Here is a 21,765-nt window from a genome sequence, read left to right on the forward strand (position 1 = left end):
CTCTTCTCGGTCCCTAGTTCTTTGCTGCCACCTACATTCACCAGACTTGCCATTTCATTTGCATAGCGACCTCTATCACTCTTGTTTGCTTCCTTATCCAATGTCCATGAAGTCTTTAAATAACTATTTGAGTAATAAAAAATAGTCAAAATCGTTTTGTTTTGTTTTCTCAAAAAGAGCAAAAAGCAATAAGGCAGATTTTGGAACAAGACGCCTCAATTTGAGTGAGCCCTCCAAAAATATGTCAATCTCAAACCTTAGCAGAAACAAACCTACCATGAATTATTGAACCAATTCTTTGAAGCAGACTGGTTTTGTGTTTGATTTTGGTATATGTTTATTTATATCTTGAGTTTATGTTTTATCATTTTTAGCATCATCTATGGTACAGTCCAAATATATGGAGGCGCCATCTATACAGCCTCTGAAAGAAAACTTACTGGTGGAAGCAGAGAGTACAGTAACCGTTGAATGTCCCACCAGTGGCATCCCAAAACCTACAATCGCGTGGATAATGCCAGATGGGTCATCAATCGACAAGCAAAACGGGGAAGATAATCGAATATCGGTATGACTTCATATGTACAAACAGAAGATAATAGAAGAACAGATTAATTAATGAATCTGAACATCTCATTGGTTGTGTATCCTTATTTCTGACAATGGCTAATGCATTAAAACATACCTGATATCCTACATAGCCTTCAAACTCTCAGTATTTGATATTCCTGCACTCTTGGGCGGGATAATATTTCATTGTGAGATGAAGTTTTACTATGCTCCTCATTTAGTAGCGTATAATAAATAATTCATCCAAAGTGGCGCCCAATGTGGGGCTATTATGACACCTCTATGACAAGGAGAATAGCAGATAATGATGTGTTTGTGGTGAATCACTCAAATATTTCTAATGTGCTAAGTGCTTCTCATCATTTTAAATACCCATAAAACCATTTGATGGCCAGCATCCATTATCTTAGCAGTTCATTCTAAGTAGCGCTCAACGTGGGGTCATTCTGACATATCTATACCAATGATGAACACAGATATTCTATATATATATATACTCCTATTCTCATTCACAGGTGGACTCAGAAGACAAACTAGTAATTCATAATGTGAATCCGGTGGATGACGGTTCATATAAATGCCGAGCTGAAAACCAATTTGGTGTGGACATCAGTAAAACATTAATCACGGTATGGAGCAAGTTATCCTTCACTGAAAAACTGGAGAGTGAGTGAAATTTATATTATTTTTAAACTTTTTACACAAATTTAATATTGGTAGATAGATATTAAGGATGTAATGCATAGCCACCAGTGGCACGCGAGATGATTTTGCATGTCACGCATTTGAAGACAAAAAATACCTATATTGGCATTAAATATAATATAATGGCATAGGTCGGTCCTTAGACTTTATGGGTCACATATAATATTATCACACTAACCTCATCAGGCGGCAGGGAATGCTGCACCACAAACCTCTAATTTTGATCGATTTGAAATGCTTGAGACCACTGTAGCGAGAAAATGCCTCATCTGATCGGAGCAATTCTCATATCAATTTTGTGCGTAATTGAACCAATCTAATTAGTACATTAATAAACAATTTCATTTCTACCCACAAAAATGACTGCACCAAATAAGAAACAAAAACTTGGTGAAGCTAGTAGTAGTAATTTTGGCAGACAGTTTCAAAATTGGTGGACCGAAATATATGGCGTAATTGAAAAAAAGGATAAAGCTATATGTGTGCTATGTTCTGTGAGTGGTATCTAGAATATCATCATTTTTTTAAAAGGATTTTTAAAAACTATTTTTCCCCATAACTGCTCGGCACGTCAGACAGTTGAAAAATAGTATTTGGCAAATTTTGGCACGCGTATGTTAAGGGTTCACCAACCCTGGCATAGTAAATTAAAACCTCCATGTAACGGACTAATTCAGAGTGGATGTATGTTAGAGCCAAAAGTTTGTTATATTATAATAAAGTAGGTTTGGCAAATGCGTATGTCCAAATATTGACGACTAATTAGTTAGTTATTATAAATTAGAAAGTATGCCGACATAGCCACATCTGAAAGGCTCCAGTCCAGGTTTCCACTCCGTAGACCAGTGGTATGGGCTACGATCCAAAATTGTAAGGCTTTGCATATTCAGTGAATTGCAGAATATTTTAAATTTTCAACAGTAATATAATTTTTGAGATAATTTTATTGGGTCACAAAGCGAAACTGATCTTTGTCGTAACTGAAATAGTTTAAGAACCCCTGTAGTAGACCAAAGATATAATTCGTATAAGTTGCCAAAGTCATCCGAGATACTAAATGTGACAGTACTGTCTCAGTAATCCGCCACTCCTAAAACCAGACAAGTGTCCAATTAGTGAAAAACGGCGGATTATAGTGCATACATACAAAATATGGTAAAAATTAAAACAGGTACATATTTCGTAAATAATTACAAGATAAAAAGAACTTTTTATATACAACGTTTTTAAATTTTCTGTTGAATAATATAAACTTGACTTGACTAGCTTAAACGATCAAAAAAATTTGTACTTGATAGAAATAATACTGAAATGTCATTTTGACATGTAATATTGATTTCCATAGTAACGAACGTATATATTAATAATTTAGTTGCTAGGACCCCAGACCCCTGCCAACCAATAATGGTGTCGAAATAACTTTTCATACAAAACAGAATTAACTGAAAATGAATTCAATTCTACTTAAAGATGGCTAAAAGTATTAAAAAATGCATTGGCATCGTGTTCTGATATATTCTAAAAGTTTCAAATGTCTAGCTAGTCGGGAAGTTAGTTAAAAATCGATTGCAAGAATTGTACCGGACAAAGAACCACCGGACGAACAAGAATACGAGCTAAGAAAAACGTTGCACTAGCAAATTACGGTTTTATTTATAATCAAAATCAAGTATTTACTAAATTATACAATATATTTATAAACTAAGTTTATTAACTAAATATTAAACAGTAAATCACTCGACACAACCAGCTGTTCAGTGAGGCAGATATTCTGGAATGGCTTAGGATTCCTGGCTTTCCCTATGACCAAAAGCTTCAATTTGTGTGCCCCGGTTGCATTGGAGCACGGTATAATAATTGTGATGCGGTCCTTAGGCACTTTCCTCCATGGTACATTACTTTTTTCACGATGAACGTACGTTTTACGAAGGAGAAGTTTCCTACATAAACCTGTCTCATCTGCGTTGTATACTAATGAATTTGACAATCGAATACCGGCGAATTATAGAGCTTGATTTGGTGCTTTCAACTAGTAAAAATAACGGCGGATTATAGTAATTGTCGGATAATCGAGCGGCAGATTACTGAGAGTGTACTGTATATACGAGTGCTTAAAGTCAGACAACGTTATCTACAAAAAAGTTTTTTTTTTTTTTTGAGATAACGTTATTTTACATTTACGGCTACATGATAGTCAAACAACGTTATGTCAATCTTTTCTAATTTCTTATTAAATCGTCAGTAAAGTTTAACGCTAATTACATAAGTTACCCTTGTTTTCATATTTTTTAAAAACTATCCCTATAAATTTTAACATCATCATAAGCAAGATAAATGTACAATACACAATTAATTTTAAAATATTAACATTAGGTTTTAATTAACATTTCCCTTGTTAAGTTACAAGAATCTAAAATAATGATTTTTGGCTCTCCTGTAAAGTTGCACTTTTGTAGATAGTGTTGTTTGACACTAAGCCCTCGTATACATTTTTGATACTGGGGAATACCAAGAAAAAAAATTAGATAATAAATACGTTTAATCATGTTGAATACTTCTTTAATATTTCAGATCAAACAGTTGAAATATACGAATCCATAACAATCCCTTGCAGCATTGAAGGGAATCCTAAGCCAAAGGTCAGCTGGTACCACAACGCAGTCCAGATTGTAGATGAAGACCTTATCAAGGAGGACGGTGCCATGTTGCAACTGAAGAATGTGAATCTACTCGACCGTGGAAATTATACCTGCTCTGCTGTGAACGCTTACGATGCTATTAATGACACCATGTATTTTAACATCACCGGCCTGGGTATGTTATCTTAATTTTTGAGCATTTTTAATCGATGTGAAGAGGCTCTCTAGAATACGCCATAGTACGAAATTGCAAATTCAGATCGTAGTGCTATTATTTATTGCTTATACTTCGAATGCAATGTCGTATACTGTTTGCAATATGTAATTATTATCTCATAATGAGAAAAATCAGTAACACATTAATTTAATACAAACGAAATATATATTCGATTGTAAATTTTTACTGTTACTGCAAAACTTTAAAATGGTCATAGATAGCATCATAACATATTTTACAACGTTTTTCTTAGCTCGTATTCTTATTTGTCCGGTGATTCTTTGTCCGGTACAAATCTTGCAATCGATTTTTAATTAACTTCCCGACTAGCTAGACATTTGAAACTTTTAGAATATATCAGAACACGATGCCAATGCATTCTTTTAATACTTTTAGCCATCTTTAAGTAGAATTGAATTCATTTTCAGTTAATTCTGTTTTGTATGAAAAGTTATTTCAACACCATTGTTGGTTGCTAGGGGTCTGGGGTCCTAGCAACTAAATTATTAATATATATGTGACTAGCTTGACATTTGACACTTTTAGAATATATCAGAACACGAACCCAATGCATTTTTTTAATACTTTTAGCCATTCATTTTCAGTTAATTCTGTTTTGTATTAGTATTGTATTTGTATTGCCATTTCGACACCATTATTGGTTGCTAGGGGTCTAGGGTCCTAGCAACTAAATTATTAATATATACGTGCATTACTATGGAAATCAATATGAAATAAAATGACATTTCAGTATTATTTCTATCAAGTACAAAATTTTTTGATCGTTTAAGCTAGTCAAGTCAAGTAAGTAAGTTATATGATTCAACAGAAAATTTAAAAACGTTGTATATAAAAAGTTCTTTTTATCTTGTAATTATTTGAGACTTACTTGGCAGTGACTCCACATAAAATTATTAGTCAAATAAAAAACTAAAGTCGTAATATTATAATAAATATTTTTTTTTAGAACCGCCCGTTATCGAAAGGTTGAATAAGTCTATAATCATTAAGGAAGGACAAAAACTGGAACTTAATTGCAGGTATGATTGATTACATATTACATTAATACATCAATTTACACGATTTTATTGCAATTTAAAATCTCAAAAAGAAGTCGTCTTTGGTATTTTTTCAAGATATCTTTACCAGGAGGAACATATTGATATCACATTTGTAGGCGTTCAACCACGTTAGTAAAAGACAGTGACGTTTGATACATACCTGTTATCAACAGGCTTTTGTTGGTTTCTGTAAATATTAAATAAAAGACGGGCCGAACCGCAACCCTGATCTCTATAAACAATTGAATAAAACACCTGATCTGGTTCCCTGCCAACTACGTTAAAATTTATTTATGAGTAAAGGCCTTCGTCCGGTGCGTGAAAATCACTTACTGGGCGGAGGTGTAATTAAGATAGATTTTAAAGTATAAATGATGATGGATGAAAGAGATAATTTTAAGACTAAATATAAGTATTCAAATATAATAAATTTTGCCGCGTATTGCGCAACGGTAAAATCTCCGCGCGCCTGCGCCGAGGTGGTCCTCGTGATTCGTCAAATCAAAAGGATCGTGCGATCAGATTTGGCCAATCATGAGAGTCCTTTTTACTGGTCGGCGTGGGTACGAGGAATTTGAAAAGAATAAAAAAAGTCAGTAAGCGTCCCTTGAAAACTATGTACGTACCTGCGAAACTTATTGTAAAAACAAAAATATAAGAAAGACTACAAAATAAATCCAACTAAATATTAAAATATATAACGCTAAGACCCGCACAAGAAAGACTTAGTGTTTTATTGAATTTAACAAACATAAATATATCCTTTTTTTTTGTGAATCCGGGGTTTGATGGACACCTGAGCTAGCGGCTGGAACCGCGAACATCTCACGTCCCTTGATAAAATGCCGCCCCTAGGCAGTGCCAAAATGCCGCCTCTATACATTATTTTTATCATCCTTTCATGAATCCAATATCTAAGAAATGTGTTGTATGGTTACATAACTAACAAAATATCAAACCAATTATTCACAAATCGGCACGTGTCGTTTCTGGTCACCAAGGACGTCGAAGGGCAACAAAAGTAAACTAGATATCGCGAACCCGACAAAACCAGTGAGCTCAATTTTTAATGTAAAGATATTTTCGTTATTACATACTAAGTTTAGGTAGCTTATATCTATATATTCCAAACGATTCTCCTTGATTTGCCGCCCTTCGAGTAACTGCCGCCCCCAAGCGATGCTCAATCTCCCTACGCCCACGGGACGTCACTGGTAAAAGAAACCTGAAAAACATTTCATTGGAATATACACTAAATAATATATTAATTACTATTTTTTGGAATCACTGGTTACAATAATGGAATGACCATTCTGGTCCGTGGTCAACTGCACAACCGTCCGCCAGGAATCTCTATCCTGAGCTCTCTCTCTCCGGTCGGTCACACTCAGCGTTTTTGTGTCCCTCTTGACGATATCTGCCCATCTCCTCCGGGAGCAGACTAGGGGCCGAGTGCTTCATAAATTTTATTGACAGCTCTTCATCCATCGTTTCTAACAACAGGACCGACCCATCTTACTCTTTGCGCTCTCAAAACAACGAAAGAATGATAACCAAAAATAATAGAACAATGGAAAAATAGGTTCCGGTTTCGGTTCAAGGTTCTCAAGATTCAGAGTCAAGGGTAATGGTCCCAAAATAATTAACAGGTTCTCAGGGTTTCAGCATTCAGTTGTGGTTCCATTTCCAGTTCAGTCCTCAACAGGAAGCAGATCCGGCCTAGATAAATCTCCTTGTTGGATTCTTTTCATTCACCCATCAGCATTAAAAACTTTTTCAATTTGTTCACTATAATAATCACACATTACTTCTACGGCATTGCGTGCGAGCAAGCTTCTAGGATCCATCATGAGACAAGCCAAGCCATTCAAGAATATAACTGTATTATGTACACTCTATGTGTCGTTAGTACGGAGTATTCTTGAGTATGGGTCCATTATCTGGAGTCCTTGTCATCATCGAACTAGCTAACAGGCAAATTGTAAACAATCTACCGAGAAAAGTTGAAAGCCGGGCTACGTTACTCGCTACTTGCTGGCATGTGGGCCGATCTGCGTCTGCGGAGTAGAGCGATAGTGGCGAACCTGCCGGTAAAAAATTGAACTACTCAATACGTCCGGTCAAATAGTACCAAAAATGACGATTTCAATTTGCTAGCTTGTTGGCTTCTGAGCGAGTGGAAAGTTTTGTGTGTCATCATCACAATCCCATAACTGACTCGCCCGCTTTTAAACTCGCCGACTAGCAGCTTGTAAAGCAGCTCAATGTCAACGACACTTTAGTTTGTATTTTTTTTAACTATTCTATAAAATTATTTTTTGCTTTGTTTTTTTTCTAGTTGATTTACTTTTTTTAAAATAAATAAAATAAATAAATTATTACAGGACAGTAGCCGGCAAGCCCAGCCCTACGTTATACTGGCAGAAAGATGGAGTCAAAATTGACCTGGGTTTGTCAGTCGAAAACGAAGTCATAGGAGATTACTCGGAAGAGATGACGGAAGTGGACGATGCTCAAATGAAAGCGGATGTCCAGCAAAATATTCTACTGAAAATTGACCAAGTAATTGCAGAGAACCAGGGCGTGTACACTTGTGTCGCAGAGAATATCGTTGGAGTCGATACACATAATTTTACCATGGTGGTACACCGTGAGTACAAAATTGATTAACCAACCCTCTTAAATATATACCCTTAACATATTCATCAATATGTACACAATAGCACCTGTACACGTGGATGGATTTACTGGCAGCAATAGTGCGTATTTTAAACTATCGTGGAAATAACTCTTTACACGTAAAAGTGCTGACTATCTCTCCAATTCATTCTTTAGAGTGAGCGAAACGCGATGTTGTCATTTATAGTATTTGTCAGGTAGTTAAAATCGGTCAGCCTGATAATTCGTTCGTCGTTTATTTTTTTGCCGGCAGGTTTGCCACAATCGTTCTACTGCAGAGGCACATATCGAAAAAATCCTACTGTCGCATCAAAATTCATAATCTTCCAAACTTTTTTGATTCATGCATGCAATCTTGCCAACATACTGCATACCCATAATATGGGAATAAGAAAATATATTATATTTTCTTGTTATGGCCGCGATAATACTTACTGTCAACAGTAAATCCATGCATGTGTAAACAGGGTATTACCGTTGAAAAATTGTTTGTTTTCAACAATTATTAAAATTCATTAAGAAAAAAATAATCATTAATTATTTTCTTCAAATAATCAAGCCGAATTTTCCCAACAATATGGAACTGAGATGTTATATCAAATTTCATGAATATCAGTAACCGTCTATTATAATGTTGATTTAAGTTATTAACAATAAATAAATCTGTAGCCTAGAACTGAAAGTCTGGAAGTCACATACATATTCAATATTTTGCAGGAGAGCAGTCTTAAAATAGTTAATCTAATGTAGTTAAAATACTCACTCGCTTTCGGACTAAAACTCCGTATGTTGGACTACCGCACTTTTGCAATTAATCTTTTTGCTATAGAGATTAAAGCAAAAATTACTTAAATTGGACATCCACTTGCTCTAAAGTATTAAATTGGACTACCGTCGTTTTAGAAGTAAGTATTTTGAAATCCATGTGACATTTGGCTCCCAAATTTTCAGCATTAAGAGAACGTGAATACACATTTAAATCTGCAGACTTTACTAAAAAATGATAAAAATGTGACTTCCACACTTTCAACTCAATGTACAGAAATACTAACCTCGATTCATAAACTGTGTCAGGATTTCCTAAAATTTTAGATTTTAATGCACTTAACCATTATTAAAATTATGAATTACAGAGCCTCCAAGATTTGACACACTATACGAGGAAGAGGAAGAAAACGACGATGGTTCCATAGAAACCGTAAAAGGTGGTGACGTTGCATTGAATTGCGAAGTGGAAGGGAATCCAAAGCCACTTATAACCTGGTCTAAAGACCTCATTCCAGTTGTCTACACAGATAGTGTGTGAGTTTTAGTTTATATAATTATTATACAGTGAAACCCCGATTCTACGGTTATCAAGGGACCCTGAAAAAATGATGAATGCAAGATATATAAATTAAAAAAGAAAAAAACTCGTTTTTCTCCTGGATTTTTTCGACGTCTTGAATTATTTTCAGTTTCTTAGCTAGAGTTCTAGTTTTTTCATGGAGGGCATTTTAGTTGCGACTTATAAAAATTCTTGATGCGAGATGCGAGGCAAGCCTGAGTGTCGACCGACCTATGCAAACAAAGCGACGCGACTGAAAGGTCTGTATGTATCATAAACAATTCTACGAAAGCGAAATGAATAATATTCAACAAAAACGGTCAATCGGGATAATATTTGTGATGGGATCATAATATTCAAACGACAGATCGAGGAAAACGATAAAAATAATATTGATTTTACATCCAAAACAATTTTTATCTGCATGCATGACGTCGGAATGAGAATGGTATGGAAGACATAGGTCTTTTTGGTCCTACTATATGATGTGGAGGCGTGGACACTCACCGAAATTAATGTCGAGGTGATGTTAAAGATGAAAAGGGCCAAAATATTAATCAGAGAACTAAAAACTAGAAAGTGTGGTGCATACTTTGGCAACATTATGCAGTGGTCCTGGTGGACGAAGAACATCCCAGCTCAGACAGGGAAAAGATAATTTTTGTTACAAGTTCAAAAGAATATCAACAGGTATTACAGCCATAAATTGCAGTGAGTTGGCGTTGTCTCTTTGTCGCTAGAATGTAAACTACCACGCCATTTAGTTGTTTGAGGGATAGGAGGAATATTCTACCATATTTCAAGAGATGCATTCTCTAATAGAGGTGGTAAGAAGAGATACGAGCAGCCTGGAGAGAAGAATGATCACTGGTGGTATCAAACAGAGGACGTTATGAAGGTGTGCACCTTCCAGATTGAGCGACACCAACAATCTCATTAATGAGGCAAAGCATATGAAGATAGAGAATTTGTTTGTTCAGATAAGTGTGATAATATTTTTGTAGAGAATTGATGATTGATGTCAACATGTTATTAATCTGATTTCAGACATATGATTGAAAGCAGTGTTTTAGAAATTATGGATGCAAAATTAACTGATTCTGGACTCTATTCCTGCAACGCTACCAATCCCATGGGAAGTGTTGTTAAAAACTACACCGTCAGGGTGATGGGTACTGACCTACTATTACTAGTACCTATATAAGACTTTTAAAATCACTTTTTCATTCTCATTTATACAGGACATTATATTCTTTTTCAGAAAGAGCGTAATACAATACGGTGTAATCCTAAGACGCTGACTCATATTACTTTATTATTGAGATATTTAGCTTTTGATCTACCCAGGAGTAGTCAACTTTTTTATACCTACCGCCCACTTTTGTATCTCTGTTGGTAGTAAAATTTTCTAAACGCCCACCGGTTCCACAGCAATGGTGATGTATAAAGTAGGGGAGTAACTTTACTTTATAAAATTTATAAAGCAGAGTTACAGCAAAACATATAATAATATTTACTTACCAAATACTTTATGTCAGACTTTCGCTAAGTTTGGCAGAATTAATCTTTATAAAACAACTTACTTTAGTTAAATCTATCTTTTTATTTATACTTTGCATAGTTCGTTTTGTTTGTTTGTATTGTTTCTTAAGAGGGGGCTCAAGAGAAGGAGATTGAAATATAATCTAGTATAAAAAGGACATCGGCGTCGTTAGGACGTTAATTTAAATCGATATTTTCGCAAAAATCACTAATCATCGGAGATTTTATTTAAAAAAAAAAAATATTATTGTTATTGGTATTGTCGGCCGTCTTACAAATTATTATTTGATAAACACCTGCAAGTGTCCGCCGATCAGAAAACAGGGCTGTCAAAATAATACTTGAATTAATATTTTTAAAAATATGTTAATTTCATCATAGTTTTTAATCAAAACCGTGCAAGTACATACTGATAACTTGGGTGGATATCGTAGCAAACATACTATTGATATATCTACGGGTATTTTATTATTATTACCTAATTCAAATTGAGCATAGGTTGATACACAAATACTATTATAGTACCCATTGGCGGCTTAATCCGGAAAAACCTAGCAGGTCAATTTTGAATATATTATTTTAATTTGCCTTTTGATTGTATACTGAAAAGACGTATTGCAAATTGACTTTTTATACATTATAGAATAAGTGCTAGAAATTGTTATAGGTCGGTACCTACTAACCCTTCAAAAAATGTCCGTTTTTCATAACGCCAACCCATCGTTAACCGAAATTGCACACAACGCATTATAATTTTTTGTAAATCAGGTCCACTTTTCTTTCTTTGCTTTTTGAAAAATCATCAATCACACGATTATAAAAATTGTCTATTTTTCCCACATATTTTTTTTCAATACTGAGCATTGCAAGAGCGGTCAGTCTATCCTGGCCCTATTGCGTAGAAAGGTTTTTATTCTTTTGAGAGTGGAAAAACATCTTTCACTTTCAACTGTTGTCATTGGTATGACGCAAATAAATTGGAGAACTTTGATCGACTCGGAAAATGTTTCGTTGAAATTATTGCTGAGTAAAAAATGTAGAAGAGAAACTGCACTAATAGCGCCATGCAAATCATCTCGTTGATAAAACACCAATAATTCATTTTTTAACTTGATTATGTTTATTTCTTCTAACAGTTTTACCAAATTTACTTGACGTGTGGGAAAATTATTTTTAAAATCAGTGTAATTTTCTTTATTGAACAAATCGGATATAATGAGATGATCGTTGGATGCAAATCGTGCTTCCATTTCCATTATAATTGTATCACAGACTTCAATTGCTACTGCGTGCGTACTAACTGCTTCACAAAAATGTTATAAATCACCAAAAACTCCTTATATATTATTAAAATAACCAAAGGCATTCGTCAAAACCTGTCAACGAATCCGAACCGCATACACAGTTGCGTCTTGAGACCAATTATCTAGTCAGTGTTATCATTCTGTTTCATTTAATTAGGTGAAAAAATCTTTTGTCTCACACTCGGGCATTGCCGATATTACAGTAATTCACGCACCGTTACAAGCTTCGATCTCGTATTTTGTGTTATATCGATCTCTGTCTTATGTATGAGAAACGAGAGAGAAAATTTTATAAAAATATTCAATTTGGGTCAATTTTCAGACTGCCGGCGAACACAATATTTTTGTTCGGGGAATTATCGCCCAAACAAAAAAAGCCCAATAGACTGGGTTGACACAATATCGCGCGCCCTATAATTTCAAATCCACCGATTATTATTAATATTATTATATATGACATTGCACATATTATTAATATTATTATGTCGATTGTAATGCCGGGTCCACACCAAAAACAAGTCGCGCGACAACTCGTTAAATTTTACGATAAGCATGATAATTATCGTAAAATTTCTTAAGCAATTATGATAATTATCGTAAAATTTAACGAGTTGTCGCGCGACTTGTTGCCGGTGTGGCCGCACTTTTAGGTATTTATTTTGGCAGGTCAATGACCGAATGACCTATAGAGGGAGCCGCCAGTGATAGTACCTATGTTTATGATTTTGAGAAAATAATACGATGGTATATAATCCATATCAATTATTTGAAAACATTACATTTGCATGTAGGTACATGTATAATATAGTGAAAAGGTCAGATACCTGTTTAATTGGCAAGATAACATCAAAATTTGTATATACTTACCTAAATGAAGAATGACATTCATGAGTGAGCACGGCTCAAAGCTTGGAAAATGTGTTTTTTTTTCCATTTGAAAATATTTTAATTGTGTATTATTTTATTACAAATTCATCAAACATTATATAACTAATAGAACATACTGTTTTTTTTTTCCATGAATAAAAAAGACTGGAAGGAACATATTGTGTCACGGCAATCAAGAAAGGCCGGAAAATATGGCCAATAATGCATGATACACAAACATAAAATACACAAAATTACCTATTTAAGTTTACCGCACACGTGCAGACCACGCGATATTTGTTTGCGCAAAGTCGTCGCTTTCCAAAATGGTGAATTTGGTTGCCAGTTTTTATGGCGATGAATCAGTATGTTCTTTCCTGTCTTTTTTTATTCGTAGGTTTGTTTACTATGTACACCAAGAAATTTCCATTTTTAAAATTGGAAATGAGTTTTGGAATATAATGCAACTGAAACTGAAAAAATTCTATCATGGGTGTTAACTTCTTGAATTAGTTGACCCCAGAAACAACAGGTCCATTCCACTACGTGAACCACAGTGGATATTATGCCGGGTCCACATTGGCAACATGTCGCCGGCAACCTTGTTAAGTTTTACGATAAGTATGATAATTATCGTAAAATTTATCGAGGTTGTCGCGCGACATGTTGCCAGTGTGAACCCGGCATTAGATGCACAAAACTTAAATAAAATATATTATAAATAAAATTTAAAAAGTACAAAATAATTAATTGCGTCGACAGCCCTGGCGTCATTTTTTATTTGCCCGCCAGTCGGATGGGTGAATAAAAAAGTAATGTGTATAGTGACTGTATGTTAATAATTATTTTTAGGCACTCATGATATAAATTATTTCGCCCATTGGATTTACATACAATAATGGTACTACCTACCACTTGTTTCACTAGTATAAAAGTGAAGTTGCGCAGGCAATAAAAAGTCACTTTCTTTTTATAATAGGCAGACACTAAATTCTACGTTTTAAAAAATATACATTAGAATTAAACAATACCTATTATTTTTAATACGTAGGTCCTAAACATTACAAATAAACACTATTCATTAGTAATCTTTTTTGGATAGCACATGAAATAAAAATGTAGGTAGATATGTATTTCAACATCCTTCGTATGTTTAGTTCTCGGACAATTTCAGGTTAAAAAGTTACTAATATATTATTAAGTTTATATCGTGGCTAACACATAATCAAAAAAGTTATTATATCCATCATATCAGTTCCAATACTTCCCACCAAAGAACTGATAAACATATTGAATTTAGTAACATTTATTAGAAAGTACTATTTTTTGGTCACCCCATAGCTTCACTTCACAAGCTTCACTTGGAGGGGGTTTATTGAGACAAACATTGGCGGCAACCTTTTTATATTAACTAGTAGACCAGTTATTATGGACCACATGTAAAAAAATCATATTTTCAATTCTCAAGGCCGATTCTGTAGAGCGTCCCCTTAAATGATGCAATGATTTTTTGGATGCTTTGTAGAAAGATGTTCTCGCAATCGACTTGGCTTTATTGCCTCATTGGATAATGTTTTATTTACAACAGATTCTATGAAACCCATCTTCAGATACTCTGGCAAATAGCCACGAGCGTATTTATTTTTTTGAGACATGGGCTCACAATATTTCACAATATTTTAAAAATTATAATGATTATAATGAAAATATTTCTAAAATCCCTAAAGCTGGAACACCCACTATTGTGCGGTAGGGACCAGGTTGACTACCCCTGATCTACCATGTACATGCTCCATCTAAATATAAGATGTTTTTCCACCCACATCTTTTGCATGCATGTACTTTACCAAGGTAGCTTAATCAATGATGTTCTGTTTTGTATTGTCTTATTAGACTGAAACAAGATTTTTTTATACATTCTTCATAATACAGATATTAATTAATTGATTAATCTTTTCATGTTCCACTTAGTAAAGCCTGTGCTGGAAAATGAAGTGAAGGACGCAGTGGTGCAGACCATCGAAGGTCAGCTGGTAGTGCTACCATGTTCCGTGTACGCTGTTCCCGCTCCCCAGGTCTCATGGATTTTTAATAAGGAAATCGTAACAACGTCTGATAGAAAGCAAATTGACTCCGAATACACTCTCCGGTAACTAACACATTCAATATCTTTAAATTCTTTATATATCATTCTCCGAAACATGATTGATTCGAAGTATTTTGTTTTTTCAAGGTTCGTGGCGAACTTGTCTGATTCGGGAGTTTACCAATGCGAAGCCATCAACAAGGCAGGAAATACAACCCAGGAATATGTTGTATTAGTTTTTGGTGAGAATGTTTCCCATATTAATCGAGTACGTGTTAATCTTGAGCAGTGGTGAAGGTTGTAAGCTGTTAAGATCTGACATAAATAATGCACACTAAACTTTGTCAATCAAACGTATTTGTTTTCATTGAACTAAGACTACAACGTGTAGATAGTGTTTGTTAGTTTTTAAATTTTAATTAAACCCTCAACCCCTCCCCTCGCCACTGTTCTTGAGAAGGTAAATAATCATGGGCGTTGCACCGTTCTGTGACAAGTGTGTGGCGCACACGGGCATCTAATAGAAGGAATGGCCATGAGTCACCTTTTGAATTTCCTTCTGCACTGGCCGCTTCTTGATTAAATGGTTTTCATGAGTGACTTATTCATTTTTAATGATTACCTTCAACTAGTCATTTCAACTATGAATTCTTAACATATTATTTTGTTAACAATACTTAGGGACATCCTTTTATTCAAAGTATCCATTATTAAATATGCCTTTATGTAGTTCATAATCGGTACTACATGGTGTTAACAATGTTATTGTTATTTTAGCTCATTTGCTTTTGTGAAAACATACATATGTGTGTGGTACATAATATCTTTCATTGACGAAGGGTGGAGGTAGACTGTTAAGATCCGCCATAAATGCTGTACCCTAAACTTCTAAACCCTAAACTAAAGTCAGCCATACGTATTTGTTTTCATAGAAATAAGACTACAATAATTCACAGATGGTGTTAGTTAGTCTTTAAAATTCAATTAAACCCTGTGAAACCAAGCCATAATAGATAATAGTCAAAAAATACTGATCTATCTATAAAATATCTAAAATTATGCAATTAAATCATACGTAACTTTGAATATTTTATAGATAGAATAATATTTTTTATCCATTATAGTTTTGTTTAGGCAGGGCTTAATTTAAAAAAATGAGCCAACAATATGTGTAATATGTATTCTTAATCCAACGAAAACAAATAAGTATGAATGAAAAAGTGTGCAAAATTTTGTCCTATCGCCCAAAATATACCGAAACTAATATGGTTTGGTTTAGGCAGGGTTTAATTGATTTTTAAAAACTAACCAATACCATCTGTAAATTGTAGTCTTAGTTCAATAAAAACGAATACGTATGACTAACAAAATTTAATGTGCACTATTTACGGCAGATCTTAACAGCCTACCTTCACCATTCGCCACTAATATCTATACATATCGATACCCTAGTTATATGGGAAAACAACTAAAAATTTCATGGTTTTGAGTTAATATTGCCATTTGATATCGAAACATCTTTCCTTTGCAATTCAGCAAAAAAAAATAATCATAAAATCAAATAATACTCTCTGAGATTAATCATTAATTAATTGGAATGTATGAAACTACAAAAACTGTTATATAAACCAGTGGTTCTGAACTCTAAGCTATCACTGGTTCTCAAAATAACTAAATTGTCACTTTTTATTTTTTGGACATTTAACGATGTCTCCATATAACCGATAACTCCATTTCTGGGTCGAAGGTAACTGCCCCTCTTGCAGCACCCCTTATTTCGTTGCTGGCAAACAATAATTATTAACATGATGCTTAATTTTCTATTTTCAGTTCCACCATCAATTTACCCGAAAGAGAATGAAATTTTCAAAACCAAAGAAGGCGCAGCAGTAGTATTGGACTGTCACGCGATTGGCTTTCCCAAACCAACGATAGTATGGCGTGTTAACGGACAGAGAATTACGGAGAATGGAACTGACATAGTGTGAGTTAGCTTGTGTACATTTGTCAGCTCATATCGACCTTATCATTATCAATAACCGAATGTGTTCGGGCACAATAGGATAATTTATAACAACCGATCTATGGTTCAATGGGTAAGACACTGGTTTCTTACAGGGGGCATCTGGATTCGATTCCCCCGTATCTGACCTATATAATGAAACAACAAAAATACTGCCTATCGACTGTGAAATTCCCATATCTGTAGTTATTTTAACAAAAATGATACAGCCATTTTAGTAATTTCCCGTATCTGAACACTGCAAAAATAAGCCTGTAGTAGCCCATATCTTGCCTCTAAGCTGTTGAGCTTGTTGGATGACGTGTGTTGAATTCAGCTTCAAAATATCACTTTTGAATTATTTAAAAGGTAAAACAGTAAGTAATATAATAAAGTTGGATGTTTATCTTTATAAACATATATCACATGTTATCATTATATTAGGCATTATGTGCTTTGCTTTACCACTTTTTACGTTACGGCTTATTGGCATGCTATGTAGTTACAACATGTCTGAAATATTAACAGTCTGATACGGGATATTAAATATTTAGTTTTTTTAGCTTCCTGCACAATTTGTAAAAAGTCACATGGCCTAATGTCAAGATATTGACATTAGGCCATCATTATATGGTTTTCTCAAAGTCTGGCTATTTCTGTGGTTTCTTCACCGCTTCTACTATACATGGCTTGTTGTAGTGATAAAAAAAATTGAAAAATATTGAAAAAAACCTTACCTAGAAGAAAGTGAAACTAATAAAACAAGCTATATCTACCAGTTTAAGTTGGCCAATGAATGAGGACACTACATGGCAACAATTGGCATATTATTCAGTATGTTTATCCTGTGATGAATTTAGTTCCAAATTCAAACAGCGGACAATATATTTTTAAAACTAATGATTAAATTAGCTCATTTCGCATTGCAGATTCATTCATAATTTAATAAACTGATACTACATACATACATTGGCCATTTCTTAAGCCATTAAGTGCTCAGCCGTAGTGGTTTGGCGGGCGCGGCACGGCGGCGTCTTGCGAAACTCAAACGTATAACCGTATGTGAAATGTTCGTAGACAGTGTCTTTTTTGGGGCATAATTCACACGGTTATACGTTTGAGTTTCGCAAGACGCCGCGGCGGCACGCCCGCCAAACCACTATGGCCGAGCACTAACACAAAACATTGTCGACTTGTACTGGATAGAAAAACATTCACTTTATATTCTAAGTGTAGCTATGTTATCTATTATAATCTAAATATAGCTCGTAAAAGAACAGGCCATGTCAATTATTGTACATAGATAGGTAGTTAAATACAATAAATCATCAATATTTAGAATATATAATTAAAAAATCGTGCGTCATAGACATGGCCCCCACATCCTGAAGCGGGCCCCAAGCCAGAATCTTTGGCGGGCCCCTCTACCTATTGCTAAGATTAAAGGTGGTCTGACGCTTTACAGTGGCGTTTTCTAAATGGTATTCGAGGTCAATTAAAATTCATTGTATTTTTAGCGATTTTGTAACACAACGAATTATGGAGTTGTTGATTATCAACATAAGATAACCAAAAATTGCATCGCACAACCATATATTTAAATGTGGTAATAACGCTGAAGTAAAATAGCGCTGCAGGCGACTTTTTTACTATTAGAGCAAATTTAAGATGTGTGTTTATCTCATTTATCTGGTCGACCCGCCACGCCAGGCCCCTAGGCTAAAGCCCTGTCAGTCCTCCCCTTGTGGAGGCCATGGTCATATATACATTAGCAAAACGTCAAAATAGCTGCCAAAGATGGTGACTATAAACATAATTTCATAGCCTTTTGCTTTGTTGTATCATATTATTCTTACTTTAGATTTACTACAAGTGCATTAACTTTGGTTGAATTTATTCCAGTTTGAATGATTCAGGGCGTCTAAACATCACAAACGTTTCAAGAAACAGTTCTGGTAAATTTATTTGCGAAGCGGAAAACAATGTAGGAGTCACACAGAAAATGTTCTACGTTGAAATGCACGGTGAGTACTTAAATCAACAACATGCCTGCATTAGTGTTACAGCTTCATCCGGCCACTCCGGAACCAGTGTGGATGTGCGTTGTAAATTTTCAATGCTGTTTCCTTTTTAGAACCTCCTGACATTTTACCTAGTGAACTGCCTGTGAACATTCAGCTGTTGAATGGTGAAGAAGAATACAACATTCCTTGCAAAGCCAGCGGGAACCCTGAGCCGTACATCACATGGCTTCATAATGGGAAATACATTATCAATGGTAAGGAATTGAAATATTAGTTTCCACGATGATGCTAACATCATAGTAGAATACAGTCGAATTCGGTTATTACGGTCACCAACAGCGGCGGCTCCTTTAATACCATGCAAGTGCAACGCACTGCCTGCAATTATTTGTTTTAACGTGAGGTTATTTTTTCCGTTGTACTCTATGTCGAAATTAGAACCAAATGGCAATTTATTTCAGCCGATAAACTCTTAAATGCAATAAATATAGGCAAAATAAAATTGGACGTAGCTCTATTTGTATCTCACTTTTTAATTTATTCCGCATAAGGCACATAATTCCGTGGCACTATCATGAGTTTACCAGATGCTACAGCATGGGAGACGCCCTTTTCAATATTGAACGTTCCCTCATTGGTTGAATTAAACACGCGCGAAATCAACCAAGCTTTAAATATTATGAAACACGGACTTGGCGCTTTTTGTAATAAATCGAGACTTAAAATATTTTTTTTCGTAGGGTTATGTCGCGTTTTGGAATTTATAGATCAATACATATTGTGTAAAATTATACAAAGAGTTATACAAGTGCGTATTTTGGACTTATCTCTTTTTGGAATTAGACGCCTCACATATCCAATAACTTGCGATCAGCCATTTATTGACGTATGCAACAATTAAATATTGTGCTAACTGTAAATTATTCGACTGTTGTGTCGTTACAATCTCACAGCATTTGCACATTGCATTCCAGTCTGTTGCTTTTATTCCTTACTTTATAAGGTAATTTCTATGTGCATTAGTGTCTATATAGCAATGCATGCAGTTCGACTGGCTTTTGCTGACAAGGTTTGGGTTGTTGACCTACATACTTATCTTCTCCTCAAGATACTCATCCGATGGCCCCCACATCTTAAAGCGGGCCCCCAGGCCAGGATCTTTAGCGGGCCCCCCCATCCATCGCTAGGGTTAAATGTATTGGGACACTCAACAGAATAGTTTTCTAAATGTTGTTTCACGTAAGATCAAGGGTGTTCGGGTATCTTTATCGATTTTTTTGTATTGTTGAATAAATACACATGAATTATGAAGTCGCATTACACAACTAGATATTTTAAAATATTAATATTCTCCAAGTAAAATAGCGGTGCAGGCGAATTTTTTTCCCATTGCAAATCTGTGATGTGTGTTTATCTCACTTATTAGGTCGACCCATCACCCCGGGCCCCCAGGCTAGAGCCCTGTCAGTCCCCGCCTTGTGGGGGCCATGACTCATCCAAACGACACTCTTAACAGTTTTAGTTCCAATTAACTAATGTTCAATTTCCAATACTGTTTTCAGCATACACAAGCTTTGTGTTCCAAAGCAGATATTGCTTTAAGCCAGGGATGGTGAACCTTTTTACGTATGCATGCCAAAATTTCTCAAATAATATTTTTCAACTGTCTTACGTGCCGAGAAGTTATGGGGAAAAAATAGTTTTTAAAAATTCTATTTAAAAAATGATGATATTTTAGATACCACTCAGAAGCTTTATTATTTTTTTAAATTACATCATACATTTCGGTCCACCAATTTTGAAACTGTCTGCCTGAATTATTACTACTAAATTTCACCAAGTTTTTGTTTCTTATTTGGTGCAGTAATTTTTTGTGGGTATAAATGAAATTTGTTGTTAATGTATTAATAAGTTTGGTTATTTACGCATAAATTGACACCAGAATTGCTCCAATCAGATGAGGCATTCTCTCGCAACAGTGGTCTCAAGCATTGTAAATCGATCAAAATCAAACGTTCGTGGCGTGGCTTCCCCTTCCACCTGATGAGGTTAATGCGATAATATTATACGTGATGCATAAAGTATAAGGACCGACCTCTGCAATTGTATATTTATATTAAATGTAATACATATTCTTGAAGAGTATTTGCCTGCTATTTTTTATACAATGCAATCTGTCATTTATTATTATTATAGGTATATTTTTTCTCTTCAAAATAAAACATTCGCGTGCCATGTAAAATCATCTCGCTTGCCATAGGCTCGCCACCACTGCTCTAAGCTGTACCTACATTTCTAAACACAAACACAAGTTTTTAATAAGCTTTTACAGTGCACACCATGATTTTTTGCATACATATGAAACACGAGAATAGAGGGAATATTGGTTCATTTCAAATTATAGGATTATGAAGAATTACGAATTAATGCCTATATGTGATCAATAATTTATTTCAGATCTGCACGTAAGAGTCCAAGCGGATGGAACTTTGACTTTGCGACACGTTACCGAAGCTTTGAGCGGGAAATACACTTGTCAAGCTGCCAACACTGAAGGCTCACTAGAGATTGATTACACACTAAAAGTCATAGGTAAGAAACAAAGAGTTTACACTACAACTAGAAAACGCAGTTTTTAATTATTATTAATATCAGCCATCTTTGCTGGCCTGTTTTGATATTCCATGCTATGAACGAAATGTATGACATATCGTCGTTGAAACTGGAAAATTGTCCTCCAAC

The 21,765-nt window shown here is 34.8% G+C and overlaps 1 protein-coding gene across 2 annotated transcripts in view; it reads left to right on the forward strand.

The window, feature by feature from the left end:
• The window catches only part of LOC147078149 (hemicentin-1-like), a 90,527-nt gene that overhangs the window by 20,899 nt on the left and 47,863 nt on the right, over positions 1-21,765 (forward strand). For both annotated transcript variants that reach the window (XR_015072281.1, XM_085961258.1), the window contains exons 15-27: positions 375-568; positions 1,086-1,236; positions 3,847-4,089; positions 5,099-5,171; positions 7,577-7,842; positions 9,005-9,173; positions 10,246-10,370; positions 14,883-15,060; positions 15,145-15,239; positions 16,828-16,981; positions 18,902-19,023; positions 19,134-19,277; positions 21,481-21,615. Coding sequence is in view for 1 of the 2 variants with exons in the window: in XM_085961258.1 (XP_085817384.1) it covers positions 375-568; positions 1,086-1,236; positions 3,847-4,089; positions 5,099-5,171; positions 7,577-7,842; positions 9,005-9,173; positions 10,246-10,370; positions 14,883-15,060; positions 15,145-15,239; positions 16,828-16,981; positions 18,902-19,023; positions 19,134-19,277; positions 21,481-21,615 (2,049 nt within the window). In the remaining variant the exon portion in view is untranslated. The remainder of the gene's footprint in view (positions 1-374; positions 569-1,085; positions 1,237-3,846; positions 4,090-5,098; positions 5,172-7,576; positions 7,843-9,004; positions 9,174-10,245; positions 10,371-14,882; positions 15,061-15,144; positions 15,240-16,827; positions 16,982-18,901; positions 19,024-19,133; positions 19,278-21,480; positions 21,616-21,765) is intronic.

Source organism: Rhyacophila brunnea, unplaced genomic scaffold (assembly GCF_057557595.1).
Source record: "Rhyacophila brunnea isolate RB1 unplaced genomic scaffold, BYU_Rbru_1.0 scaffold_12, whole genome shotgun sequence".
Lineage (NCBI taxonomy): Eukaryota > Metazoa > Arthropoda > Insecta > Trichoptera > Rhyacophilidae > Rhyacophila > Rhyacophila brunnea.